Raw genomic sequence first — 25,408 nt, 5'->3', positions numbered from 1 at the left:
TGTGTGTGTGTGTATGTGTTTTTGGGAATTCAACAAAGGCTCCACAGAAAATGGCCTCAGTTGAGGAATTTTAATGAATTAATGGAATTCGTTTGAGCCCATTGTGAATGATTCTAAATCAGATGAATGAGCAGTGCTGGAGATCTTCATGCTGGACTGCAATGTTGAACACATAAAAGCCATCAACTACTAGAAAAAGATTTCGAAACAGATGGGATGACTAAGATTAATGCAAAACAACTGAAGCACTCAAACTAATGCTATTTGATTCTCAGAAAACTGGCCACAGTTTCACAAAAGGAAATGTCACGCTAACAATCAAGACCCTCCATGAACATAACAAAAACAAGCTCAAAAATAGTAAAATGAAGCACAACGAGAGAGGATAGTGCTTTGGGCACTACTACGCAAGATCCATAATTGGAGTTTTTCCAGAAACCAGTGTCAACGTCAACATAGTAGAAGAGGATCACAATAACACAAATATTGCATTCTTTCACATTCACATTGTATAACATCACATGCACAATAACACAGCCCCGGTGAGAGAACTTAAAGAGTTTTATAGACACATAAAGTAATAAAGTTGGAGTAACATCATGGAGGAAAACTTACACAGCTTCTGGAAATATACTGTATATTTCCCGGAAGCTTGTATGTTGTGGTACATCTCTATGGAGTTTTTTTTTTTTTAGGCAAAATGTAGCTCTTGCCAATGTAAGATCCCTTGATGACAATCAGTCAGGAGTTCCCATGATTCTTTGAGACATAAACAAATAGTATTTATCACCTAGTGAACCGGAATTCTATTGTCCGCTTTTCCAACTGAAGAAACAGTGCAATTCATCTCTGTTCCTTCCACTAGATAAAGTGAGACCCACCGAGCAAGCCATGCAAATGTCTCTCGATCTGTATATTCATGTCTCTTGTGGTAAAGAGACACCCCTCTGTAAAAGCGGGGACAGCAAAGTAGTAAATCTGTAGTTTGTTTGGCTGAGCATGAGGTTGAGGGGAGCCCGCAGCTTAACTCAATTATTGTTGTTCGGGTTATAAAACACCATGTAAGCGTTGCTCCGAGAGAAATGGAGCGAAACGAGGATTTATACGAGGAGCAACAGCAGGAAAAGCTGCTGGTGCTTTGACAGCTAAATTTGCGTTGCAGGATCTAGGGGAACTTTCCATGAAAGTCTGGACTGCAGCAGTTGAACAAAAGTAATTATGAGGGAAAGATTGTGCTACATCTAAAGGTATGATGGGAAGGCGTAGTGAAACTGAGATCTCCATTCTGTCTGTCTCTAACGCATACAGTCCCCCCTCTCAGAGTTCAGCTCTCCTGCTTTCTTCCAACCATCCACTCCAGCTGCCTGAGGCAGAAAGAGCGCGCAAGACAAAGTAGGAGGAGTGCTGTGCCAGGCAGCTCCGCCCTCCAAAAGCTCCGGCCAATCAGAGGAGTGCTGCAAGCTTCCACTACAATAGGTGAATGTCCTCCTAAGTGAGATGAGACGAGAGAGAGAGAGAAGACCTGTGTAAGCCCCTGACTGAATCATTCACCCATGGGAGTTTAAAGTGACAGAATAAATCTACAGAGACGAGGCTCAGAAAAACATTTCAGAGAGCTGAGAGCGGACATACTAAAACAGAGTTACAGCTGAGTGAGACTGCAGAGAGACAGACAGATATACAGCTCACCCACAGAAAGACAAGAGTTGGAGTCATTGTCATGTTGGTGGTGTTACTGATCCTGCATGCCGTCTCGTGTGCTCATTCTCACGGGTCGCCAGGTGCCGCCGTGCCTGGTGAGCAGTGCCCGTCTGCATGCCAGTGTGAGGAGGATGGCATCCTACTACTCGTGGACTGCTCCGAACAAGGACTATCCAGTGTGCCAACCAACCTAAGTCCTTTGACATCTTACCTGTGAGTACGACCTCCTGCTTCCATCACCTGCTCTGCTGAGACTGAGGGGCTGTGAATAGTTCATGACGGATGTTTGGTTTGATTACATTAAATATCTTCAAAAGGATGCTGTGGGGTTATTGTTTAATATGAAAAATCAAAGACTCTAGGATAATAACAGGCTCTGTCATCTAAGATCATTGGTTCTCAGCTGGATTTGCTTTGGAGAACTAATATCACTCAAATATTAGTGACTGTTCAGAGGTTAACACGTTTATATATATATATATATTAACATGAGGTACAAACACATGCAAAGTTATTAACTAGAAATAAGCTGACAATTTTGGCTTCTAAACAAAAAGAATCTGTGGTTTTGTGTTCTCAGCAGTTGCACAAAACTAATTTTGGTCTTCATAAATCATATTTATGCTCAAGTGCACCTGTGTTTAATGTAGTCTGTGGCATGTTTTCTTTTATCTTGAGTAGTTTCTTTGTGGTTTATTAGGATGAGTGCAAGTCAGGCTACCTGGCATTTGTCTGATTTGACTGTTTCTACCAAGTGATAGATGGATTTGTGCTAAAATGGCATTGTTTAATTGAGCGCATGACCTTCAAGTCAACGAGAACCATATGGGAAGTGTTTTTCTCCTCTGTTTCATCTTATATTTTAAATTATCATTATATTTTAACTAACTTATGCTATCCCGGTTTTGATTATGAGATTAGATACATTATATTATTAAGACTTAGCATTATTTGTTTTTCCCTGTGACATTTTATTTCTGATCCCATTTACAGATTGTGACCCACCAGTTTAGGATGTATGACATATACATGCATGATCGGTGCTGAAAATACACCTTCAATCAGCAATGTAATACAAACACTTACTAACTATATTGACCCAAACGGGACACTTTCAGTGCGAGCGAACCCTACAGAGCATGCCTGTTCGTTACCAAACATGTACAGCAATGCTTGGTTCCCATGTGTCCTGTGACAGTTCTCAGTGCAGCGGTATCTGATGGGAACGTGTGTGTAGAGTGATGCAGTTGGGCGCTCCATACAGTATTGGGTTTCTCCATGTCAGCTGGAAGCCTGTTGGGTTTAAGTCCATGCTAATCGCTAAGGCATGCCATATGTCCCCTGATTGTGAATGATGACGCAAAGGAGGACTCAGATGTTCGCTCATAAAACGTTGTGCAGCTCACGTGAATCAATAACTGGAGAGAGTTGTGTTTCAGGCTCATGGCTGGGGAATTGGATTGCAAACACATGTACCACAACCTTTCAAACGTATTGAAACATCTTGAGCAGTGACTCTAGACAGTTGCAAGTGCATAAGATTGGATCTTGTTTTTTTTTATACCGCCAGTGTTGCAGGGAGTTGTATTGCATTGCGCAATATAGCACTTGACTTCATATATGAAATTTGTGTCCATTTACCAATCTTTTTAAAATGCTCCATCTAATTTATTTGATAATTGTAGAAATGTAATGAGGATTTATCCTGTCTTAACAAACTTTTAATATAATCTCACTAGTGAATCACTGTGTTCAATGAATAATCCAGCTAATTCTACTGGTCAAACTGATTCATCCAGGTATTTCAAACATTTCCATAAAGACTTTTAAGTTTTATGGTGAGTCTGTGCAAATTAGACCAGCAGTCTTTCAAATGCAATGCCTTGTCTAACACTTTATTTCTGCACCAGAGGAAAGCAGATTGATGTAAATATTGACTGAGCTTTGATGTGCATGCCATTGTTGAGATGTCAAAGTGTGTGTTTAAGCACAACGGGGATCCTTCTGCAAGAAAGCTCTGTTCCTCTGACTCCATTTACTCAAAGTGCTCATTGATATGCAATCTTTTTTATGCCAAACCTTTAGACAAACCAAGAAAAGGTGTTTGCCGTAGACATGTACAGAACATGCGTATGCTTCAGTTACTGCTTATTTGTTCTATGCACATAACAAACAGATACTATCATCATCATTGTATGCATGGGTCTTGCTTAACATTAATTTAAAATAAAATAGATCATAGAGTGAAAATTAAAGCACAAGTGGGAGCTGTGTGAACGTGCTACTGAGAAAGCAGCCAGCAGTGCTGGACATTCTGCCAGTATTAAATGCCTGTCCTGTCTCGCTCTGCAGCGATCGCCCATATGGGACAACAGGTGCCCTGGGGCGTGGAAAAAGTCTGTCACCAAGAGAGTCTGTTTTTGCACTGATTTTTGTTTGTTCCTGTTGGTTTCAACAGGAGTGGACGTTAGGTATATCAGGCGAGGAAGTTCGACATTGCTGTTTTGTACACTAACATGAATAACACTCGCATTCCTATAAACACGCTGATTGTTGACTGAGTTATATTTGTAGATACGGAAGATCTAAAAAGCTTTGAAACGAAGTCCTCGCACAAACTTTTCACTGTGTTGTTGTATTGAGAAGCAGCACTACATCAGGTATATTTTCATTGCATATGATCTCAGTAAATATATGCTGATATATAAAAGCATGGCCAAAGATGTGCAAACAGCATATATTTTGACCCATGTGCTGTTTTGAACCTGTTGTTCAATAGTTCACCCAAAAATAAAACTTAATTTACTCAACCTCATGTCCTTTTCAAACCAGTATGACTTTCTGTCTTCGGCAGATCATAAAATAAGATGTTTTAAAGAATGTTTTAAAGTGTGAATGTTTTTGTCCATTCAATGAAAGTCAGTGAGGCCTAAAACAACATGAGTCCCACTGGCCTTCATTGAACGGTCAGTTTACCATAGTTAACAATATTTAGTATATTCAGTTTTTGTAAAAAAATAAAATAAAAAAATGCTACTGATACTACTATTACGCTGAAAGTATATAACTTAAGCTAATAACAGTATATTATAATAACAACTATGACAACTGGTTCATATTTTAAGAAAGTATGGGGTACTGAACTGAGCTTGAAGGCATTATTTAGCAAACACGACATTTAAATAATTACAATAAAGATAAAACCCTTTAAATTCAAAGAAAACACTGACCTTGTCTTTTTACCACTGTGCTGAAACCAGTTAACATCAGGCTAGCTCAGCTGAAGATGAGTACAAGCATCGACCAGCTAAAGCATCATCACACAACCAGCTCAAACCTCAAAGCTGTCAGCCCATTCCCTGAAGCCAAGGTCCATATATTTTCATCTCTCTCAGGGCAATTTTCTACACAAACACAAATTAATGCTGAGCTCGAGCTGAGGGCTGCAGACACATGTTTTCACTTACTGGCCCGCCTCAACTTCCAGTGCTTTGGCCTTGAAACCTTTTAGAGTCAGAAAAAAGAACAGAACGAGTGTGTGAAAGATGCCTTCAAGTGTGTTGTGTTATCTGATTTGAGGGCCATAAATCTATTTGCGGGCCTTTTGGCCAGTGTTTTATATTTTAAAAGGGTCAAACAGGAAGAGTTAACACCTAAATCATGATGTACCGAATATTATAAACAGCTGCAACAAATTGGATTTACACTTATCAATTATGTCGCATAACCATGAAACACATTTTAGTTTAGTTCAATAAATATTATATGCTGTTCGGAACCCATTTTAAATCTGTAATCTAACATTATTTATGAATAAATACATATATTAAAAAATAAATAAGAGCGGAACAAGCTATATACCTACACATATATAGTTGTTGCCTGTTATTGGGAGATGACAGTAGATAATTTACAGAAAGCAAGGTGGGAGACAGAAGTGGGCAGAATTAGGAAAGGAGCACAAGATTTGAACATGAGCTACGATGCTATTGGCTGCCACTATAATTTGATAAAAGACAACAGAGCTTAGTTCTTTTTTTCAGTTTTGATTTCATATCGACTAAGTGCTGTTGACAAAACAGATGTTAAAAGGATGTTTCATTTTTGAAGTCGTAGTTAGCCTAGTACCTAGTAGTTAGCGCACGCAAGTTGCTACAAGGTTCTCATATTGAGAAGAGAAGTTTGAATAGAGTTCATGTCATTTCCCGATCTCTTTCCTGTCGCTTTGTTGCATCATTTCCTGTCCTCTCTCTATGCTGTCAAAAAAAAAAATGGTAAAAACATGAGTGAAAAGTTTAGATGAAGACCTTCTCCTGGTTCAGAGCTCAGATTTAGTGAATATAACTCTGGCAGCCTACATCATTAAACGGCTCCAAGCGCTCTAATGTTCTCTCCATTTAACCACCTAAGCTCTTCAATGAAACAGGGTGATAATGGTCTTTTCATCCTGGCAGTGGTGAACACTTTGAGCTTTATAATGTGGTAAGTTTGTAGGCTGATCTCCCAGGGGTGCTAGCAGACAAACTGCACAGTCAAAAACACACACCTCTTTGATGCTTACGGTGCCACTGCAAAGAGCAAAGTGCTGAGGAATAACATCACAGCTGAGGTGCTTCAGTCGATTTATATTGCTGTGCGTACACCCTCCATCAACAGGCCATTACCAAAACCCAGAGTCTCCAAGAAGTAATACTCGAAAGTTAACAAATATATGAAACACATGGACAAATTTGGCATTCTCTCTGACTAATCCTCAGAGAAAGAGAATAAAAAAAAATCTTCAAATAAGGCTCCAAATGTCAACGGGATATCTGGAATGGTGAGTTTTATAAAACCTCCAGCTGACAAAAGTCCATAGTTCACAGAAAAGTGCATGCATGCTGGGGGGAAATTTCAATATGGGTTCGTGACCGAAGTGAGAAAGAGGTAAAAGTAACGTATTAGGTCTGGTAGAAGCAGGAAGACGTCTTAAACTCTGACTGTAGAACTCAGCTCATAGTACCCCAGTGGCCTTTTTACCTGCTTTGTCTGTCAGGACAGGTCATAAACAAGGCAATGGGGAGGGAGTTTGATCTTTTCAGAGCACTGGACAATTCAAACAGACATAGGAATCTGTCACACCAATGTGCAATGTATTGAGTGAGTGAGAGGGGTCTGGATGTACAACATACCCTCCAGGCTGTAGGACAGAGGGAGGTATGTTTACACCTGAGAGTGTTATCATCCTACTTGCAGAATCAAATCACCTTCATGATACATGACTACAAGCATTTTTTTTTAATGGCCAGATTTTATGTATTTACTTCCTGAACATCCAAAATTTTTGAAGGGAAAAAAACAAAACATTCTTTCATAAATTGCTTAGTTCCTCAATTAAAATTCCGGATAAAAGGGCTGAATGGAAAGAAAAACAGATAAACAAAAAACAGACCGTGCATTTTTTTTTTCTCCATGCAGAATGTCTTGTCATTTACACATGACTCCATTTGTGTACAAGCTAGTACACATACCGAGAGTTGCAGACTCAACCTCACCCTCAAACAAACATGGGAGTGATTGTTCATTTCCTTCTCTTCCCGTTACCTAACAGTGAAACGAGAGCAATTAGTTCCCTGTGAAGTCAGCCCGAAAATAGTCAGAGCCCATGCAGGATAAATAAACCAGTGGACCTACCGCAGACTGCCTCATCTCCAGAACATCTTTAAATAGATCCAGAGCTGGAGGAGAAGACCTGAATGCTTCTACTCAGCGTACTGTAAAACAGAAAAAAAAACTCTGTGTGGGACCCCCTAAATATTATGCAGGATTGCAGAGATGTAGAACATGGTCACATCATCAACTTTACCATCTATTACACAACAATGTTGGATGCTTTCCTTCCAGGCCTATTCCTTCCTGAGTTCCTGATCCTGAGGCTTTCCTCTTTCCTTTTTTTATCTATGTAAGAAGGAATGCAATATCTTTCATATCTCAAGTGGTTCTCTTAGACAGTAATCAGATCAAAGGGAATCATTTGCTTTGCTTTGTGCAATGTATGTAAGCACATAAAGTTTCAGAAGAGTCTCAAACTGTTATCAGATTATGGCGAGATACCAAGATCTGCCATCGTAAGTACGACATCTCAATATGAAATGTTTTGTGTGACTGTACAAATGGCTTCATTTGGAAATTTAGGCCCCGTCCACACGGAGACGCGTTTCTGTGAATACGCACAGATTTTTTATCGGCTAGGCGTTTCGTCCACACGGATCCGCCATTTTCATCAGGTGAAACCGCTATTTATTGAAACCGGGTCCCAGAGTGGATAAATTTGAAAACGCCGTCTTTGCGTTTTCGTCTGGATGCCTAATCCGTATACTTTCTGAAACGATGACGTCATCAGCCCACGTCTGGCACCTCTACGTCACGTAACAGCAACAAAAACATGAACAAACACTGAACGATTGTCTTTTTATTAACTAACATTAACACTGATTAATAAATGTATTGTTCCATGTTCGTTTGTGTACCACGCGCAAGGTTTATCAGCATAGTCCAAGTCTTCCTCTCTGTTTTTAGTGTATCTCTGTGGCTGAATTACAGCGCCACATACTGGTCTGGCATGTATACTACATCATTATGCAGTTTCGTGTGGACGCGGATATTTCTTGAGACGAGGAAAAAAAGATCGGATTGGGGTAAGCTCCATCTCCGTGTGGGCGGGGCTTTAGGAAAACATTTTGGAGACAAAGCTGAAACTTAGTAATCCTAAGTGAGAATTTGCCTGTCTATGAAAGAGCAACCACTGAGCAGTACAATTGTCCTGTGGGTTCTGGTGAGGGACTAACCATTGAATCAGTGGCTAAGTGTGGATTCTGTCCTTTTCAATGGTAGAGGTTCGTAAATCACCCCCTGGGCAAACATGATAATTCATCGCAGACCTCTGTGGGGGTCTGTGTCGGGGTCTCTTAACCTGCGGTTAAGTATTTAGCCACATTTCACCATCGGCTCTTTGGATCTGACAGAAGCTATAAACTGTGCTTTTAAGGTGAAATGTTCTCACCCCCTCGAACACCACTAGAAACCTTAAGGGAGGACAATGGCTGGGAAATAAGATACCCAGAATACTGTTCGTTAAGTGGAAATGGTTAATACAGAAGCTCAGATTTCAAATTCAGGATCCTAACTATAAATGAGCCCAGTCACACCAAAGTGGGAATGGTTAACTGCTCATGCAGATATGCTTGGGATCCACATGTGTGACGCTGTCTACTCAAATCGAGCAAATTAAACCTTGTGAGTTTCCAAATAGATTGCTTTACATGCATGCAGATTACAGAGTCCCTCTAATGCTTTTTAAATGAGTTTGCTTACATTTGCTGCATCGAGAATATACAACTCATCCAAGATTGCAATATGTGGATCAGACGGAGGCAGGCTCAAACAGGAATTTTAAATTGAGATTTTTCCTCATCTGAACTATTTAGGGCTGAGCCTTGCATCAGAAAAGATCACTCACTGAACCCTGGTTACTGTAAGAAAGATTCCTCACCAAACTAGCAAAGGGAAATAACATAACCTGCTTCCCTGTCAATACCAGAGGAAGATTTACATCATACGCTTTTAGTGCAGCAGCTGGAAACATTCAGTAACCAGACAACGATGTTCAAATCATCCAGGAATGTAAGTTGGAGTGACACTGTCTTAGTCTTTCATGGAGGACTCAAGTTAGGGCATTTCTGATAGACGGCTATAGTTTATTCTGGGCGCTGTGTCTAGCAGGAAAAGATGGGAGAATGGTTGCTTAAGGAGGGAGCCATGAGGTATGCATGTGCCGGAGTCGCATCACTTGCAGCTCAACAGCTCTGAAAGAAGTAGAACTATAGTCCAAAGAGAAACTACCAGCCAACTACGGTCATACCGCACATGCTGAAATGTAGGTGGTGTGCTTAAACTGTGAGGAACCTACATATCAGGAACCTTGTAAATAAGATATTTTTTTGATGCTGCGTAGAGTTGCTCATTTTAAGAGTGACTGTGGGAGAACAACTAATATCAAAGACTATTTTTTTTTGTAATAAACAGAACATTACCACTCATAGTTGTTACCTGGAAGGATAAGAAAAGGCCTGTGTGGTTGTGTGCCGAGAAGTTAAACAAGATTGAGGGCAAGTGTGCTTTCAGGTTGAATGTAGCATCTTCCTACTGACCAACCGGTAATGCTGATAAACGAATGTGATCAATTTCCAGTAATACTATTGAGAAACTCCAGAGCAGGCAAGAACCTTGCGGTCTCTAAAGGTAAAGTCCTTTATGACTAAATCCACTGCATGTTCTTACTTGCCAAACTGCTGGTGAACATCAAAGGTATAAGTGAAAGCATCATTACAGATGATCTGCCACTTTGAATATGACAGACTTCGTAGAAAATAAAAAAACCCAGCATACAGAATCTCTCTCTCTCTTCACAAATGTCAATGGAAAAACTTTGTAATTTGCCTGTTGAACAGTCTTCAACTGTATGCATTATTTCCCATGGCCAGCATCTTGCAAAGTCTGTCTCGTAGATCTCAAACCTTCTCGTACAGCTTCTTTAGAGTCTGCAGTTGGGATTGAGACCTCCAGGAACAGAGTGAGCTACAGCCAGTGAAGAGGATAGACGGCGAGGGCGTTTTCTCTACCCAACCTGCAGCTGTCTCAGCTGCTCGCCACTGGGGACACAAGGAAATTTATTGCAATAATCATCTGTCTAGGTAGCACATTAAACAGCATACTCCTGCTTTGAAAAGGCTTTGAAAGATGTTCTCTTTGATACTTGATTAGAGAGTGAAGTTTTCAGGAGGTGGCAAACAGTCTTAACATGTAGAGATGGTAGATTTTTCATTTTATTTATTTATTTTTTTGCTTCCATTGGTGTTAACGCGGTTCATTGGTTATTTTACTCTAAATAAAGGGAGCAATCTTTGAGTTTGTATATTATATTTTAAATGAGATACATTTGCATATTATATTTTTTCTTAATTCTTCAGAATAGGGAAAACATAATATTTATACGCATGTATGCATATATGCATTTATATGCATTTATAGGCAGTTAATAGTGATCAGTTTGTAAAATGCTGAACAAAATTACAGATTGAGCCCTATAATGACTCTCCAGATGCTCCAGATGAATGGCAAGTAGGTTATGCTGAATGCATCATATAAATCAAAATGTGTGATTTACTTAACTTTTTGCAGCACAAAATTCACTTGAAGACTGGAATAAAGTCTGGACTACATCTGAAAAATGGGCTTTCAGAGTTACAAACAAACTTTTGGAGGCTTGAAATATCGCAGTGTTCAAGACCGAGATCAATGCAAACTTTGATATTGATTAAATGTCAAGAATGTCTGTTTGTTTGAGCAAAGATACTGCCCAGGGAAGAGAGGGAGATCCAGCTCCAGTTAAACCTACCTGAACCAGCTAAACTTAAAATTTCCAGCCAGGTGTGCTGGGGCAAATTGCAGCTAAACTCTGCAAGACAGTGGCCATCTAGTCACCCTAGATTGGACACCTCTGCTCTACCTAAAAAGGTCGGTCATTGCCTGATGAATAATATATATGGTGTGACATGCACACAACCTGGGTTCGAATCTGCTATGTTTATGGTCTCATCATACATTTACTACACATCCATTCAAATATTGTTTTTAATGAAGATATATCTCAGACAGTGACACTGATACCCGTTCCCATTGCCAGTGACATTCTAGAGCAGGGTTTGCTCTGGCCTTCAAATTCACTGTCCTGCAGAGCTAAGGCCCAACCTTATCAAACACACCTGATCAAGCTAATCATGGTCTTCATGACCACTAGAAAAACACATGTGAGTTTGATCACTGTTGGGGTTAAACCCTGCAGGACAGTGAACCTCAAGGGCAAGAGTTGAGAAACCCTGTTTTAGACACTTAAAAGACTAAAGTGAATTTTATGGTGCAAAATTTTGGCACACTATTTCTGTAACAACACTATATCAATGTATAATCTTCTCAGAAAGTTTTGACATGGATCAGCATGTTCTGAGCCAATTTAGTCCTGACTGGGCTGAATGAAATAGAGACTGATTCTAAGTCATAGAAAACTATGCATCGTGTGGCAGTGGCCTCAGCTCAGTTTATAATTCGAACTCAAACCACTTTCTGTGACTGTTTTGACAGATTTTTAATCCACACATTAGTTCTGATATTCAATCTCATGGATATATTTTGATGTCATGTGCAAAAGTACAGTCAAACAAAGGCACAGAGACAGTTCTGAGGTCTGTCCCTATACTTTTTCTCTATTCCTCATCCACTGGATTCACTCATTCCTTCACTCTCAGATATCTGTGGCTCAGCCTTCCACAGAAAGAGTGAGACGCTCATGTCTTTCTGTCTTCATTTCTCATTTTCTCCCTTCACGACCACAAATTGCTGTCATTATGTGACGCATTGCAGTGGTGATGGCTAACCAGACTCTGGCCTGTGGAGGAAACCACGACAAGCGTATTAAGAGCTGAGGGAAATTGAGGGCCTGTGTGTGTGTGGACCACCCAGACTCTCATAACCAGAGGGTGAGACCACAAGCAGGAGCGACTCTGTTCTGCCGCCCGCATTTCAGACCCTCACTTTCTGTCTATATTTAGATCTGTTTGTTTCTCCTTTGTCTCTTTCTCAATCGCTCTTTCTGGGTCGTTCTCTTGGTCTCACACTCTTATCTTTGTGGTCGGTTAAATTTAAGCCAAACTCATGAGACCCTATACATTAATTTCATTGGGCACTTCACTTATATGCTATATAGTTGAATGTGCTGAATCCATTTGTTTATGCTTACATATACTAAAGAGAGGACCATTTCATTGCTTAGATGCTGTTCTTTTATAGTTTAGAAGAAGTGCTAGGGTTCTCAGCCGAGTTTCTCCTAAAGTTCCATAGAAGAAATAAAAATAGACACAGATGAGACAGTTGTTGACATACGGTTAGTATCTAGATTAGCAAAATTTGGTTTTTGTTTTGCTATCATAGTCCATCTGGATGTAGCAAATCAGCGCTATTTGAAATAGTGAACACACATTCCTATCAAAATCGGAAATGTCTGCGTGTGTCTTGGCCCTGTAGAGTCTCACTTTTCTCAATGACTTCCTCCAAACTTTAATCTCTTCCTCTGAGGTTCCCCGCTTCCATGTTGCATTCCTCCCCATAAAGCAGAAATGGCTTCCATGCGGATTGACCATTATGTCATTGGAGCGATGGTTATCGGTGCTGACCCAGGTCAAGCAGCACTGTAAACAGGACTCTGTTCAGAGTCAGGCGGCTGAGGAGAGAGGAACCACGCTGAAGCCAGACGACGGGACAAGTCCACTATCAGTCCCAGCATCAGACTGCTGGCTCCAGACCGCTCCCTCTCAAACTCCTCTCAGACCTGGAGCCTCCCGCCCCCCATCTTACCGTGGAGGGAATGGGTGTTGGTTTGGGTGTTGGCTTGTGGCTGATTCTCCATGTGGCTGTAGAATCCACAGTAGACAAGGATAAAAACTTCACTTGTGGATGCGAAGGCTAACATGTTGCACTGCCCTTTGATGATAACTGATGAAAAGCACTTATGAAAAGCAATGCTAGTGTTGTTTTCTGCTATAATCCAAAAAACAATGGAAAAATCATGTTGGCTTTTTCTCAAGTTTCTAGCCTTTCATCTGTATGCCGTTCAAATAAGTATTCTAATATTTTTTTTTTTATTTTTTTTTTGGATACTGTTATATATTAGGGGTGTAATGGTACGTGTATTCGTACCAGGTCGTTTCGGTACTGGGCTTTCGATACGGTGCATGTGTGTATGTGTGCATGCTAGAAATAGAACCGACGCCTATTTTTCACGCGACAGGCAAGCATGTTGGAAGCGTTTCCAGGCAAAATAGAATAGGAAAATATGTTTATGTCATTTTTTACACAAATACATATTAATTTATGACACTTTGATGTTTGAAAGTCTATAGGTTGACATAAATTCAGATATAAATGTAATTTTAAACAAATTAATAATGATTGATTTTCAAATTTTGCACCTGTTAAACATAGTCTATTTTGCCGTCAATACTGTTGACAGTGTCCTTTATCAGTAGGCTTTATATTTATGCTCAACATGAAGTATAGATATTGTTGTCATGAAGAAAAGAGCCTGGTCTGTCGGCGGTCTCCCTGTCACCTACAGCAGCAACGGCGTGCCAGCACTGCGTCAGGCACGGTTCTGGTGAAGCAGGCCTACAAGCTGGGATTGGTAATGCTGCACTGTAATCATAGTTATTTATTATATTTTTAATTATATTTTATTATATGATATTGGTTTGAGACTGAGAGTATTTTATTTAGTGGAGAACTTCGCAGCAGTATTTTATGTCTTATTCTTTTTTTATTTTATCTATATTTTATTAAAAAGTATATATATATATTTTTAAAGTGTATAGTAATAAAGAACCTGCAGTTTAATGTTTGCATTTCTTTCCCTTACTGTACCGAAAATGAACCGAACTGTGTCTTTAAAACTGAGGTACGTACCGAACTGTGATTTTTGCGTACCGTTACACCCCTATTATATATGTATTTAGAATATATAAACTGGTTTTGCAGTACAGAATCCAGGTGACTCATTGCTGACAAATGATAAAAGACAGCTGCAGGTTATGTTTTCTACAGTGGATTTTAGTAGAATATCCTTTTGTTTTCTGTTTTATAAGGTAACATCCAGTTACTATTACAGTGTGAGAAATCATTGAAGAGTGCATGAAAATAAGTTGAGAGGATCTGATTAAAAATGGAATTGCTGACAAGTTCAGACCCTTTTGCACAGACAGCATGGCTGAGTATACATAATTTCCATTATCAGACATCAGTTTCTTCAGATCTTAAAGGGTTAGTTCACCCCCCCAAAAATCTAAATTATGTCATTAATGACTTCATCTTCGGAACACAGTTTAAGATAGACAGAGAAGACAATGCTGCATAAAGTCATCCTTTTTGCTATTTTTGGACCAAAATGTATTTCCGATGCTTCAAAAAATTCTAAATTCACATGGACTATTTTGATGATGTTTTTCTCATCTTTCTGGACATGGACAGTATACCGTACATACAGCTTCAATGGAGGGACTGAGAGCTCTCGGACTAAATCTAAAATATCTTAAACTGTGTTCTGAAGATGAACAGAGGTCTCATGGGTGAGGAACGACATGAAGGTGAGTTATTAATGACATAATTTTTATTTTTGGGTGAACTAACCCTTTAAAGGTTCTTTATGGAACCATTTAGACAAAAATGTTCTTCTATGGCATTGTGAAGCATCTTTATTTTTAAGATTGGGGCACAGCAATATTTCACTGGGGCTCATGTCCCAGTAAAAAGTGACACCCCTGATTGATGGTAACGCATGTGTTGGCCTATAAAACTGCATCATCCTTGCAGAACTCTGGTCACAGCTTTTGTGTCTTTTTTTTTTCTTCATTATGTTATCAGGACAGTTGTATTACTCATTTTACGACATTTGAATTAGGACATTTATGACTTCCAAAAATATCTAAAGGAATTTCAATTCAGTTATTATTAACATGCGGATCAAATAAGAGGTGCATTCAAGTCACATGTATGAAATTGCATTTTTAAAGATTGTTGGGAAAAAAAAGCATGTGTACATAGATATACTATGTGTACGCTAGTATGCAGTGAGAAGTTACATTCAGAAAATCACCAATTCTCTCTTTGAAGACTCTTTGAAGAAATGTGTTGACAGGGAGTCTGTTGAGGAGGACACGGTGCGGTTTGATGTTGCTCACATTGCTGCCGGCTCAGTGTGTGTTTGGCTGCAGGCCAGGACGATGTTGTCAGAGAACAGCACTGAGTGAAAGATAGATGCCTGTAATTATTAAGGGCCAGTACACTGAAGATCCTGTAGAGTTCAGATGACCACAAAGTCTCTATTAGGACTTGTTTTGGTGGCACTATTACAATATCAATTGATACTACATTATAACTGATTAAAAATGACAGTAAAGACATTTATAGTATTTATCAAATGATTTCTAAAGGATCATGTCATGTGACAATGAAGACTTGAGTAATAGTTGCTGAAAATTCGGCTTTTCTATCACGTGAATACATATATTAAATATAATTAAAAAAATATATAAAAGTATATATCCCATACTTTTGAACTGTTGTGTGTGTATCCAAATTCAATTCAGAACATCCCTGCAGCACTATTACAACAATCCTCTGGAAAACTGTCTTTGATCTCAGCATTCTCCTTTAGTCTACATTTCTCGCTTTGCATGATTTATCTCAGCACAACTTTTACTGAACGCCACCAAAATCACTAGGGAATTAGCCTCTGTCTGTGTGCTGCCTATGAGTTTCATTATTCAATTAGGAATGACAACATTAGTGTTGGTTCATAACCTCTGGATTAGTGGATGGCCCTCATCCCAGGACATTATGGTGACAGCATAGTTCATCAGTGGCTTCTTCCGTGTTTCATAGGCGGATAGGAAAATATGTTTTTGACAGCAACACTGCAGTGGAGAATTGAATAACTTCCTTCTGCATTCTCATTTAGTTCAACAGTCCACATTCCTTTTGTCAAATTAAATAGATGAAGTAATTGTGGAGGGTTGCACAGATTGCAAAAACAATCATTTAGTACCAACATATATTAATAATACAAGACAGAACAACAACCATGTGCCACAGAAGAGTGCTAAATGGCTTCTTCTTTCATTTCACACTGTGAAAAGTTAAACTGTGGAGTTTTGTTACTTTAAAGGTGACGTGTGTAATTTTTCAATATTAAAATTCTTTCACTTAATGTGCAGTGACAACTTTAAGTAAACCATCTGTAGGTTTATTTCTCAACAGTATAACGCAGTAGTTTTGTGGAGCACATCAAAGCACTTTGTTTGCTTGAAGATTCCAAACAAACTGCCACAGCAACAGCTTAACCAATGGCATATGTTTGGGGCGGGGCTATCGGCTTGCAGCCCAATAGCAGATTGGTGGAGTATTTGGAAAACCTGTCTGAAAACAGTAATTAGTTGCGCAAACCAGTCGAAAACACAATCTTTTTAAACAGGTTTCAAAGTGCAAGTTTTTCAAAATGCTATCATTATCACTGTGTAAACTACAAAAAAATTGAATATGTGAAAATTGTGACATCATGCACAGCATAATATGTGTTCTCATTGCGTTTCTTTGCAAAGCAAAATTGCCAACTACTGTCCTGGGATGCGTAATACAGTCTTTTTAGTAGTTTTCGTGAATACATGTGAATGGGGATCATTTTGACAACATTGTCGTCTGTACACAAACTTTTTTTAAACTTAAAAAAAAAAAAAAAATTGTATATACAGTAGTAGGCATGTAAGCGGAATTATAATGTCTTTATTTACAACTCTTTCCTCAACTGGAAACAGAAAATCTCACCGACTGTTTGCATTCAACATCAGCCAAAGTCAAACACACCTATTATTTTTGCCTTGTGTTGTGAACGTGTGTTGTTATGTGGCTTGACTTAAAAACAGTCTATTAAATGTTAATGTCACCACTTGAAAAACTTTTTTATGCTCTTTACACATTTCTTACAGCGCATTCTAGATTCTGAGCGACACTTGATGCAGTCACTAAATGAAAGTCCTTTGGGAGATAAAGACAAAGGTACATTTATATTCCTGGGGAAAGATGTGGCAGGCATGAGGTTTCATTCGCCCCACCTTTAAGATGTACATTGCCCTGGGACAGATGCTAGATGACAGGGTTATTACACCAACAAAAGTTTTAGTAAGGGTGGAGGGAGAGACAAAGAGGAGAGTAAGCTCAGTTGCAGAGATATTTCCTGTTCCTGTGAATGGAATAAAGAGAGCTAAGGTGTCAGTGTCAATGTTTGCGCTCACGGTTTGAGATTGTGGAGGTGATACAAGGTGATGAAGGGAGGGCAGGAAGTGAGAGCTGATGATATGGTGGGACTTGTCCAGTCTGTACTTGTAGGAGTTGCTTTAGAATAGGCCTATTTATTGAAGTTTCTTTGTATAAGAGCAAACAAAAGATGTTACCTACAGTTTTCCTGTGTGATTTGGAGACTATTTGGATCTTGGATTCCATTCTTTTCAAACTCTAGGATTCGTGCTCACTCCTAAAGGGAAGGATGTGCACGTTTACATTGCAGAGATTCCTCCTGCGCCATGAAAATCTGCTGGACCCATCAACCCCCATTCTCTTCCCCCACAAAGGGGACATTGTGTTCAATCCCAGACCCAGGCAGACTGTCCTCAAACCAATCATGTTTGGCAAAGTGAACCTCGTTAGAACAGAAGGATTAACAGGAAGATGAGAGCTGGAGTTGCTGACAAGATGATGTGTACAGGAACTCCTTTAAAACTTTCAATGTGAAGCGTTCTGATATGCATGTAATATGGAATATCTCGAAACATCGTCTTTTTTAAGTCTTTAAGCAGAAATTAACATTTTATCATTATCTACTCACCACCACGTTGTTCCAAAACCCATAACCTCATAACCTTTTTTTTTTTGTACAAAGGAGAATTTTGGAAAAATTTTCATACAGCTCAATCAAGACATTCCAATAAATATTATATAAAAAAAATATTGAATTAATAATATCAATAATATATTATATAGATTTTAATTGAATTGTTTTTGGCACTCATTCAATGCTAACATTCTCTGCTCAAATACTAAAATCTTATTTGTGTTCACCACGCAAATGAGTTTGGACAACATCACAGTGAATAAACAATGTCTCAATAAATCTTTTTTGAGGAGAACTGTTCCTTCACAAGTAAAAATACTTCCAAAAATATATAATTCAGCTGCACACACTTTCATTTGTGGTTACATTTTTATCATCCAGCATGGTTTTAATAGTTATATAGACATCTTAACACCATCAGGAATTTTTTTTGGCTCTTTTCCATACTATGATATTTCATAATGACCATGTCCATATCTATAATTGACTAAATATTCTAGAGTGAATTAGTTTTAGTTGAATTTTCCTTATCCAGCTTGGTTTTAATACATCTTTACACCATTTCCTAGCTCTCAAAAATATTTCTTCAATTATATAACCTCATTTGCCTGAGTAGGGTACATATTCAACCCAAAAGAAGAATTTGTCAGCATGCTTAGCATGACGTGGCAGGCCACAGTCAGCACACAGTGAGGGCCCAGCTCTCCGTAAACTCCCCTCCCACCCATCCAGGGCTCAGATCTGTGGCCAAGTGTGGTGAGTAAAGCCTGCTCAAAGCTCTCTTCCAGCAGCAGCCAGATCCGCTGGCAGGCAGGTGATAAATAGTCCCAGCGTTAATGACACTTAATGCTTGCCCAAATCCCTGCAGTAGCATCAAAGACGATAAGAGTCCCTGTGCTAATGCCGCTATATGGAAGGATGGATTACACGGCAGAGAAAAAGAGAACGCAATGACAAGACAACGGCGAGTGGGAAAAAAAGCGGAAGATCACAGTGACACTTACAGCCAACAAAGGCAACGGGAGACGTGGAGGAATGCATTTTTTGTGGAGGACCGGGAGGGGTTGGGTGCAGGGGTCCTGGGATGAAGCAGGGGAATAAAACACTCAAAATGTCTTTATTAAAGGGAAAGTTCAACCAAAAATGTCAAAATTTATACCCATATCACATTATCACCCATACGTCGATCCACAACTGTACAACTTCCTTGCAACACAAAAGCAGAAAGATTGTGCTGGTTGTATTTGAAATAACTAGGGATGTCACAATAACCTTGATATTTAAAAAATGAAATATAATTATTATCATGTTAATACTACTCGTATGATGACGTTGTAAATAACCCAGCACCAGTAACTAGCTGGTTGACACTCCAACGTAATACACTGGTCACTGTCACAGTCATAAAACAGAAATAAAGAAGACATTGATGATGCAATATGTAGCTTACTGCAGCACAAAGGTCAAAGGTAAAAGGCCAAAATAAGTCACTCTACCCACAGTCAAAAGAAGTTTGAGATTTTTAGTTAAAAAAAGACTAAAAAAGCATAAAAAGACTGGTGCTAAGCACCTCAGACTGCAAGAAGATCCATTTAACAGTGAATTATTATTATTATTATTTTCCATTTTTGTACAGTTCTGGTTACAAACTTGTATTTTAAGTATGTTGCATTGGCCAAAACAAGACCACAAACAAAGTTAAAGATGAGAAAGATTTGAAAAATCCTATTGATGTCATGGCAGTGAATTATTTTGCCCATGATAATTGTTTAGCTAAACATCACAAAAAAAACAAAAAAACAACAACAAAAAAACATATTTGGTTCAAATAGTTTGTTAAGAACAGCTTTATGAGACAAACCAAATGAAATTCATTATTCACTGAAAATCTTATTCTCAGTCGGTGTGATTCATGAATGAATCATTCCAACCAGTTTTGTGAATCAGAATTAGATCTACTAATGTATTAAAGATCAAAATAATGATTCATTCACAAATCTGACATTGTTACTTACACTATCTCATGAAAGCATGGAGAGATGGGTTGTTTTTCATTTTTATGTTTTAGTAAATTAGATACATTTGGACATTTGGATACATTTTAAAAATGATCTTTAAAAGTTCAGCTAGTAATCCAGGTATTTTCAGTAGATTTCAAGAACAACTGCAAATCTTCACCTTAACAATGTGATTCTAATGCCTTTGCATTTACTAGCCGTCAACAGTGAAGGATGAAGTACACAAATCAAGTACTTGAGTAAAAGTACAGATGCTCAAAGAAACATTACTGCAGCCAAAGTACTCATTTTCAATTTTATTTGAGTAAAAGTACAAAGGCACGATGAACCATGTTTATTATTTCTTCTAGCCAGCATCAGTCACACTAGCTGTTAGTCAGACATTATAATATGTATTGGTCTTCAGATAAGAAAAAAATATTTTATTACAAACACCCATTTTATATTTTCTAAACCAGGGGTAGTCTATGTCGGTCCTGGAGTGCTGATGTCCTGCAGAGTTTAGCTCCAACCGTGATAAAAAATAAAATAAAAAAAAACTCACTTGTCTGTAGTCTTAGTAATCCTGAAGACCTTTATTAGCTTGCAGGTGTGTTTGATTAGGGTTAAAGGGTTAGAGCTAAACTCTACAGGACAGCGGCACTCCAGGACCGACTTTGCCTATCCCTGTTCTATATATTACACTTTATTACGCTGAAAATGCACATTTATGTTACTAATAATTAAGTGTGCAAACAAGTGAAATAACATGCCATATACAGTATATGCCGGTAAATTTGTATTAAAATGTGCTGACAAATATGCAGATGTCAAATGGGGCAAAATGCATTTGTGGGAACGCTATACTAGATTTATATAATTAAAAACTGCTAAAGCAGCAGGAAGAATGCACCGCTAATAAATTATATTAGTTTACCGTACCTAAAATTGCCTAATATCTTCACTATTCCAAAGCATATCATCATACTTTTTGCTCACCTATATTTCATAAAACTATTTTGTTTATTTGTGAAAAAATCGGCAATCCCTCTGAGTCCCAAGAGTGAAGTCTAATTCATGAACAAGCTGGTTATTTCCAATGAACCAGTTGAATTGGACTGATTCAATTGCAGTTGTTCTTGAGTCAAAAACTCGCTCAATTATTAAACAATTCAGGCAAAATGCCCAAGAACCAGGATATCACTTGAGCTTGAACATGTTTGACAGATGGAACAAAAACACTGATCTTCAAAAATGATTTAAAAAAAGAAAAAAAGAAAAAAAAAAGAAACCAATTCCAACTGGATCAAAAATCTGGGCTAGTAGAAAGCCTACATCCCGAAACAGTGGTTCTCAACTGATGGGTTGAAACTAATAGGGTTGCACACAGTATTGGGGGAAGTTACTTTTAAAAAGTAATGCATTACAACATTGCATTTTTTGGAAAAGTAACTTTTCAACAAGACATTTTCTTGTAAAAGTAATGCATTACTAGTTACTTGAAAAAGTAATCTGATTACGTAACTCACATTACTCAACACTGCTTGTAAAATCATAACATGCAACTATACACAAAATTGACATAATAGTCCTCTTGCGGCTGGATGCTTCAAACCAGTGCTATAAAGGCACTGCCATGTATGTGGGTCAAAGGATGCCAGTTATTGTATAGCGTGAACAGACATTAAGTGAATGTTTCTGTGTCTGTATGGAGGAAGTAGGACCTGTGAGTGTTGTCCAAGGGTGTGACCTTTGACTCATGCCTCTAGTCCAATCCACGTCATCTTTTGTCTATATGCAAAAAGAGGCTGAACGCACAGTACAATATCTGTTCTGCCTGTGTCCATGTGGGAGGTAGAGGGAATTCTGGGATATAGAGAGGCTTCTGTGTTAAAGCGCATGTTGTGTAGGCTTACCCTCTGATGCTGGTGTTTGTATCGCATTTGAATTCCTCTGAATTCAGTTTAGTGTTGGTGCTTTAGAGAAGTGCACAAAAACATCCTTTCGGGGACTAATTCTTTGAAAGCTCCGCAAAGCCGAGTCAGCTGTGTGCATTCGAGGAAATTCAACAAGGTGATGGCAAAACGACTGAAAGTTATTCATCTCAGATGGAATTAAAAAGGATGGTGTTATAAAAAAAAGAATAATGGCAAGCTCATATCTCATAATAGTGGCAAGGCTTCACTGTCAGTGTGTGTGTGTGTGTGTGTGTGAAATCAAATGACATCCTAGCAATGCCCTGAGGGAAAGAGAAGTATAAAGCGCAGCTCCCATGACGCATCCACAGACTAAACACCCAATTTAGCCACCCAGACATCTGACTCTCTCTCTCTCTGCTTCTTTTTAAACCATTAAGCATATGTGGTATATGGAAAATAAAGGACGTCCAATGAGAATGGAGAATGCATCTTTCCCTGCCTTATTCTTTCTGTCCTTTTTTTTTTTTTTTTGCACTCGCCCTGTGTTTTTCACTCAGGTGAAAGAGTGTCCTCTTGTTCATTGTGTGTGAGTGAAAGGGAGGCCACTCAGAGCAACAAAAGACAGAATATGGAGCTCAGGAAGCTTGACAGTATGTAAAAGAAAAACATGTCTCTAGGAAAACAGAAGGAGGGGAAGTGAGCATTGTTTCCTCCTTCCTGTTTCATTGTGAATCTGTGTGAGGAGAATGCTAAGCCAGACGGCCTTTTCAAGACTTGAGGAAGGGCAAATATTGTTGCTCTTTTCTTTTCATCAAATCTCTCTCTTGGTTTTCCATCCGTTCTGGTCAGGGTATCCTATGTCTTTCACTGTCGAGTTCACCTCAGTCAATTACAAAATGGCATTAACCCTATGTTCAACAGTTTTTCTTTTCGGGTCACTCTGAAAACATTTCCTTTTTAAATCCATTCTGGCACCTACTTCAAAACACACCTTTTCAATGATCAAAGCAACTTAAGCAAGCCCTCAAAATTGTTCCTGTTCTCACTAGCATTTTCCTGTATTTATTAGCTGTTATCGACAGGAGCACATGTCGAGACTTGCATGGGAACAGTGACTTTTGAGCTGAGTGGTGTTAGAGATTTAAAGGCATAGTTCAGTCGAAAATGAAAATTCTGTCATTGTTTACTCAACCTCATGTCATTTCAAACCCATATGTTGTTATGTGTTTCAGAAATGTAAGTATTGCAGTGGGCTGTTAACCCAAGAACCACTTTGAATAACCATTGAGTCCGAGACCCGGATTCTTTTCTACACTCTTACAAATAAAGGTTCTTTATCAACATTGTTGGTTCTATGAAGATATATATATATAGTCATCAATGGTGTCTTGAAAAAACTTTAACATCTATGGAAACTTTCCATTGAACAAAAGGTTCTTTACAGTGTGGAAGATCTTTAGACAAATATAACATTCTTCACACAAAGAAAAAAATTGTTCTTTTAGGACTTGGATATGGCAAAAAAAAAATAAAAAAATAAAAATAATAATAATATATGTATATATATATATATATATATATATATATATATATATATATATATATATATATATATATATATATATATATATATATATATATATATATATATATATATATTATTTTTTATATTTTTTTTTCCATAACATTTGACTGTTTTTTACATTTAACTAGCAAACTAAAAATTTTACTTCAACATTATCCAAGCAACATTTTCTTAATTAACTATCTTTTATGTTTTATGTTTGACAGTCAGTAGAGATAATGGTTTATGAAACTTTAGAAATGGATATTTGCCTTTCAAAAATGGATTCCTTCGCTTCAGAAGGGCTAAAAAATCTCGACACCCATTCATTGCCATTGGAAGTATTGGAAGAAACAGGACATTTTTTATATAACTCTGACTATATTTGTCTGAAAGAAGAAAGTAATATACAACTTTGATGGCTTGAATAAAACATGGGGTAATTTTCATTTTTTTGGGATGTACTCTCCCTTTAAGAACTGTTCTCTTTTGGGAACCGGAAACAGTTCTTCTTTTGCATTGCTTTGAAACCCCCCATTTTGGTACCTTTATGTTTTTGGAGCGTAAGAACGGTTTAATCCATTGAATCAGACCAATCAGTTTGTTCACATTTGGACTACTTTTATGGTGCTTTGGTGAGATTTTTGTCATTGTTTGATCATAACAATACGCAGTCCCACCCAAGGAATGCAGAAAAACAGATATTGTGGCCAGCCACAACTTAATTCGTGGGCACATACTATTAATTTGTTCCCTCGTTTTAGTCCACCTGTGGCCTTGTACTAATTAGTTCTGTCATTTATATCATGCAGGACTCTGTATTGCTGTCATGAACTGTTGCTTTAAGCAAAATAGCTGCATGAAGATTCTTCAAAAAACATTTTTTGTTCAACACAGAGAGAAGAGAGAGTCAGACAAGTTTGGTCCGACATGGGGTGTGTAAATGATTTAAGAAGAGTTTGGCAACAAGAAGGAAGCAGTACAGGAGAAGATAAAGCCACATGAAAGCGAGCGAGTGTGAGAGAGAGACTGATATATGTCTGGAGGGCCTGCTTTTCTCTTTTGGGTTTAAGCGAAGAACAGCGGGACTAGAGCAGCCGTGTTAAGGACAGAGCTGTTGAATGGGATCCAGCGCTTTGAAGAAGACGGCAGCACCTGAGGACCACCTGTTTGTCTTGTGGCTTTCTACCAGTAGCTCAGGATTCAAAGCACTGTGTAATGTTTACCCAAACATGTCAGCTTTTAAGGCTGGAGGGTGATGAAGGGGAGGAAGACGAGAGTATGAATGGAGCAGAAAATGCTGAACTACAGAGAGAAAGAGAGCTACTGGAGAGCTGTAGTAGCTTGGTGGGTGGGACTGGGTGGAAGTAGAGGTCAAACAGTTTGGAGATGATAGGGACCACCGGAAAAACATCATTTACATCCTCTGTACATACTTCATTAAAGCTGTAGAGTGAAGAACAAGGAAATGCAACGTGTCTCTTGCCAGCAAATGCTTACTCTCTTTTACAGAATAAGGTGCACATGCTTCTGCACTTTTATACTCTATTTTGTGGTATAAATAATGCTTACTAATAATTCAGAAATGGGAAAGTTCATAATGTGGATAGTGGCACAAGTGCATAGTTTACATCATTTAGGCTCTGAACTCGAATCTCCCTATATACTCTGAAACTCTGAAACTACATTGTTTGTATTA

The 25,408-nt window shown here is 38.4% G+C and overlaps 1 protein-coding gene across 1 annotated transcript in view; it reads left to right on the top strand.

Annotated features, from left to right (window-relative positions):
* The first annotated feature begins 1,504 nt into the window (after window positions 1–1,504).
* The window catches only part of LOC127944241 (leucine-rich repeat-containing G-protein coupled receptor 6), a 78,245-nt gene continuing 54,341 nt past the window's right edge, over window positions 1,505–25,408 (top strand). Inside the window, exon 1 of the mRNA XM_052540112.1 lies at window positions 1,505–1,914. Coding sequence (XP_052396072.1) covers window positions 1,721–1,914 — 194 coding nt within the window. The 5' untranslated portion in view covers window positions 1,505–1,720. The remainder of the gene's footprint in view (window positions 1,915–25,408) is intronic.

The sequence above is a fragment of the Carassius gibelio genome, chromosome A23 (genome assembly GCF_023724105.1).
Source record: "Carassius gibelio isolate Cgi1373 ecotype wild population from Czech Republic chromosome A23, carGib1.2-hapl.c, whole genome shotgun sequence".
Classification (NCBI taxonomy): Eukaryota; Metazoa; Chordata; class Actinopteri; order Cypriniformes; family Cyprinidae; genus Carassius; species Carassius gibelio.
Note: the sequence above shows the minus strand (reverse complement) of the source record. Positions and strands in the feature narration are given on the sequence as shown.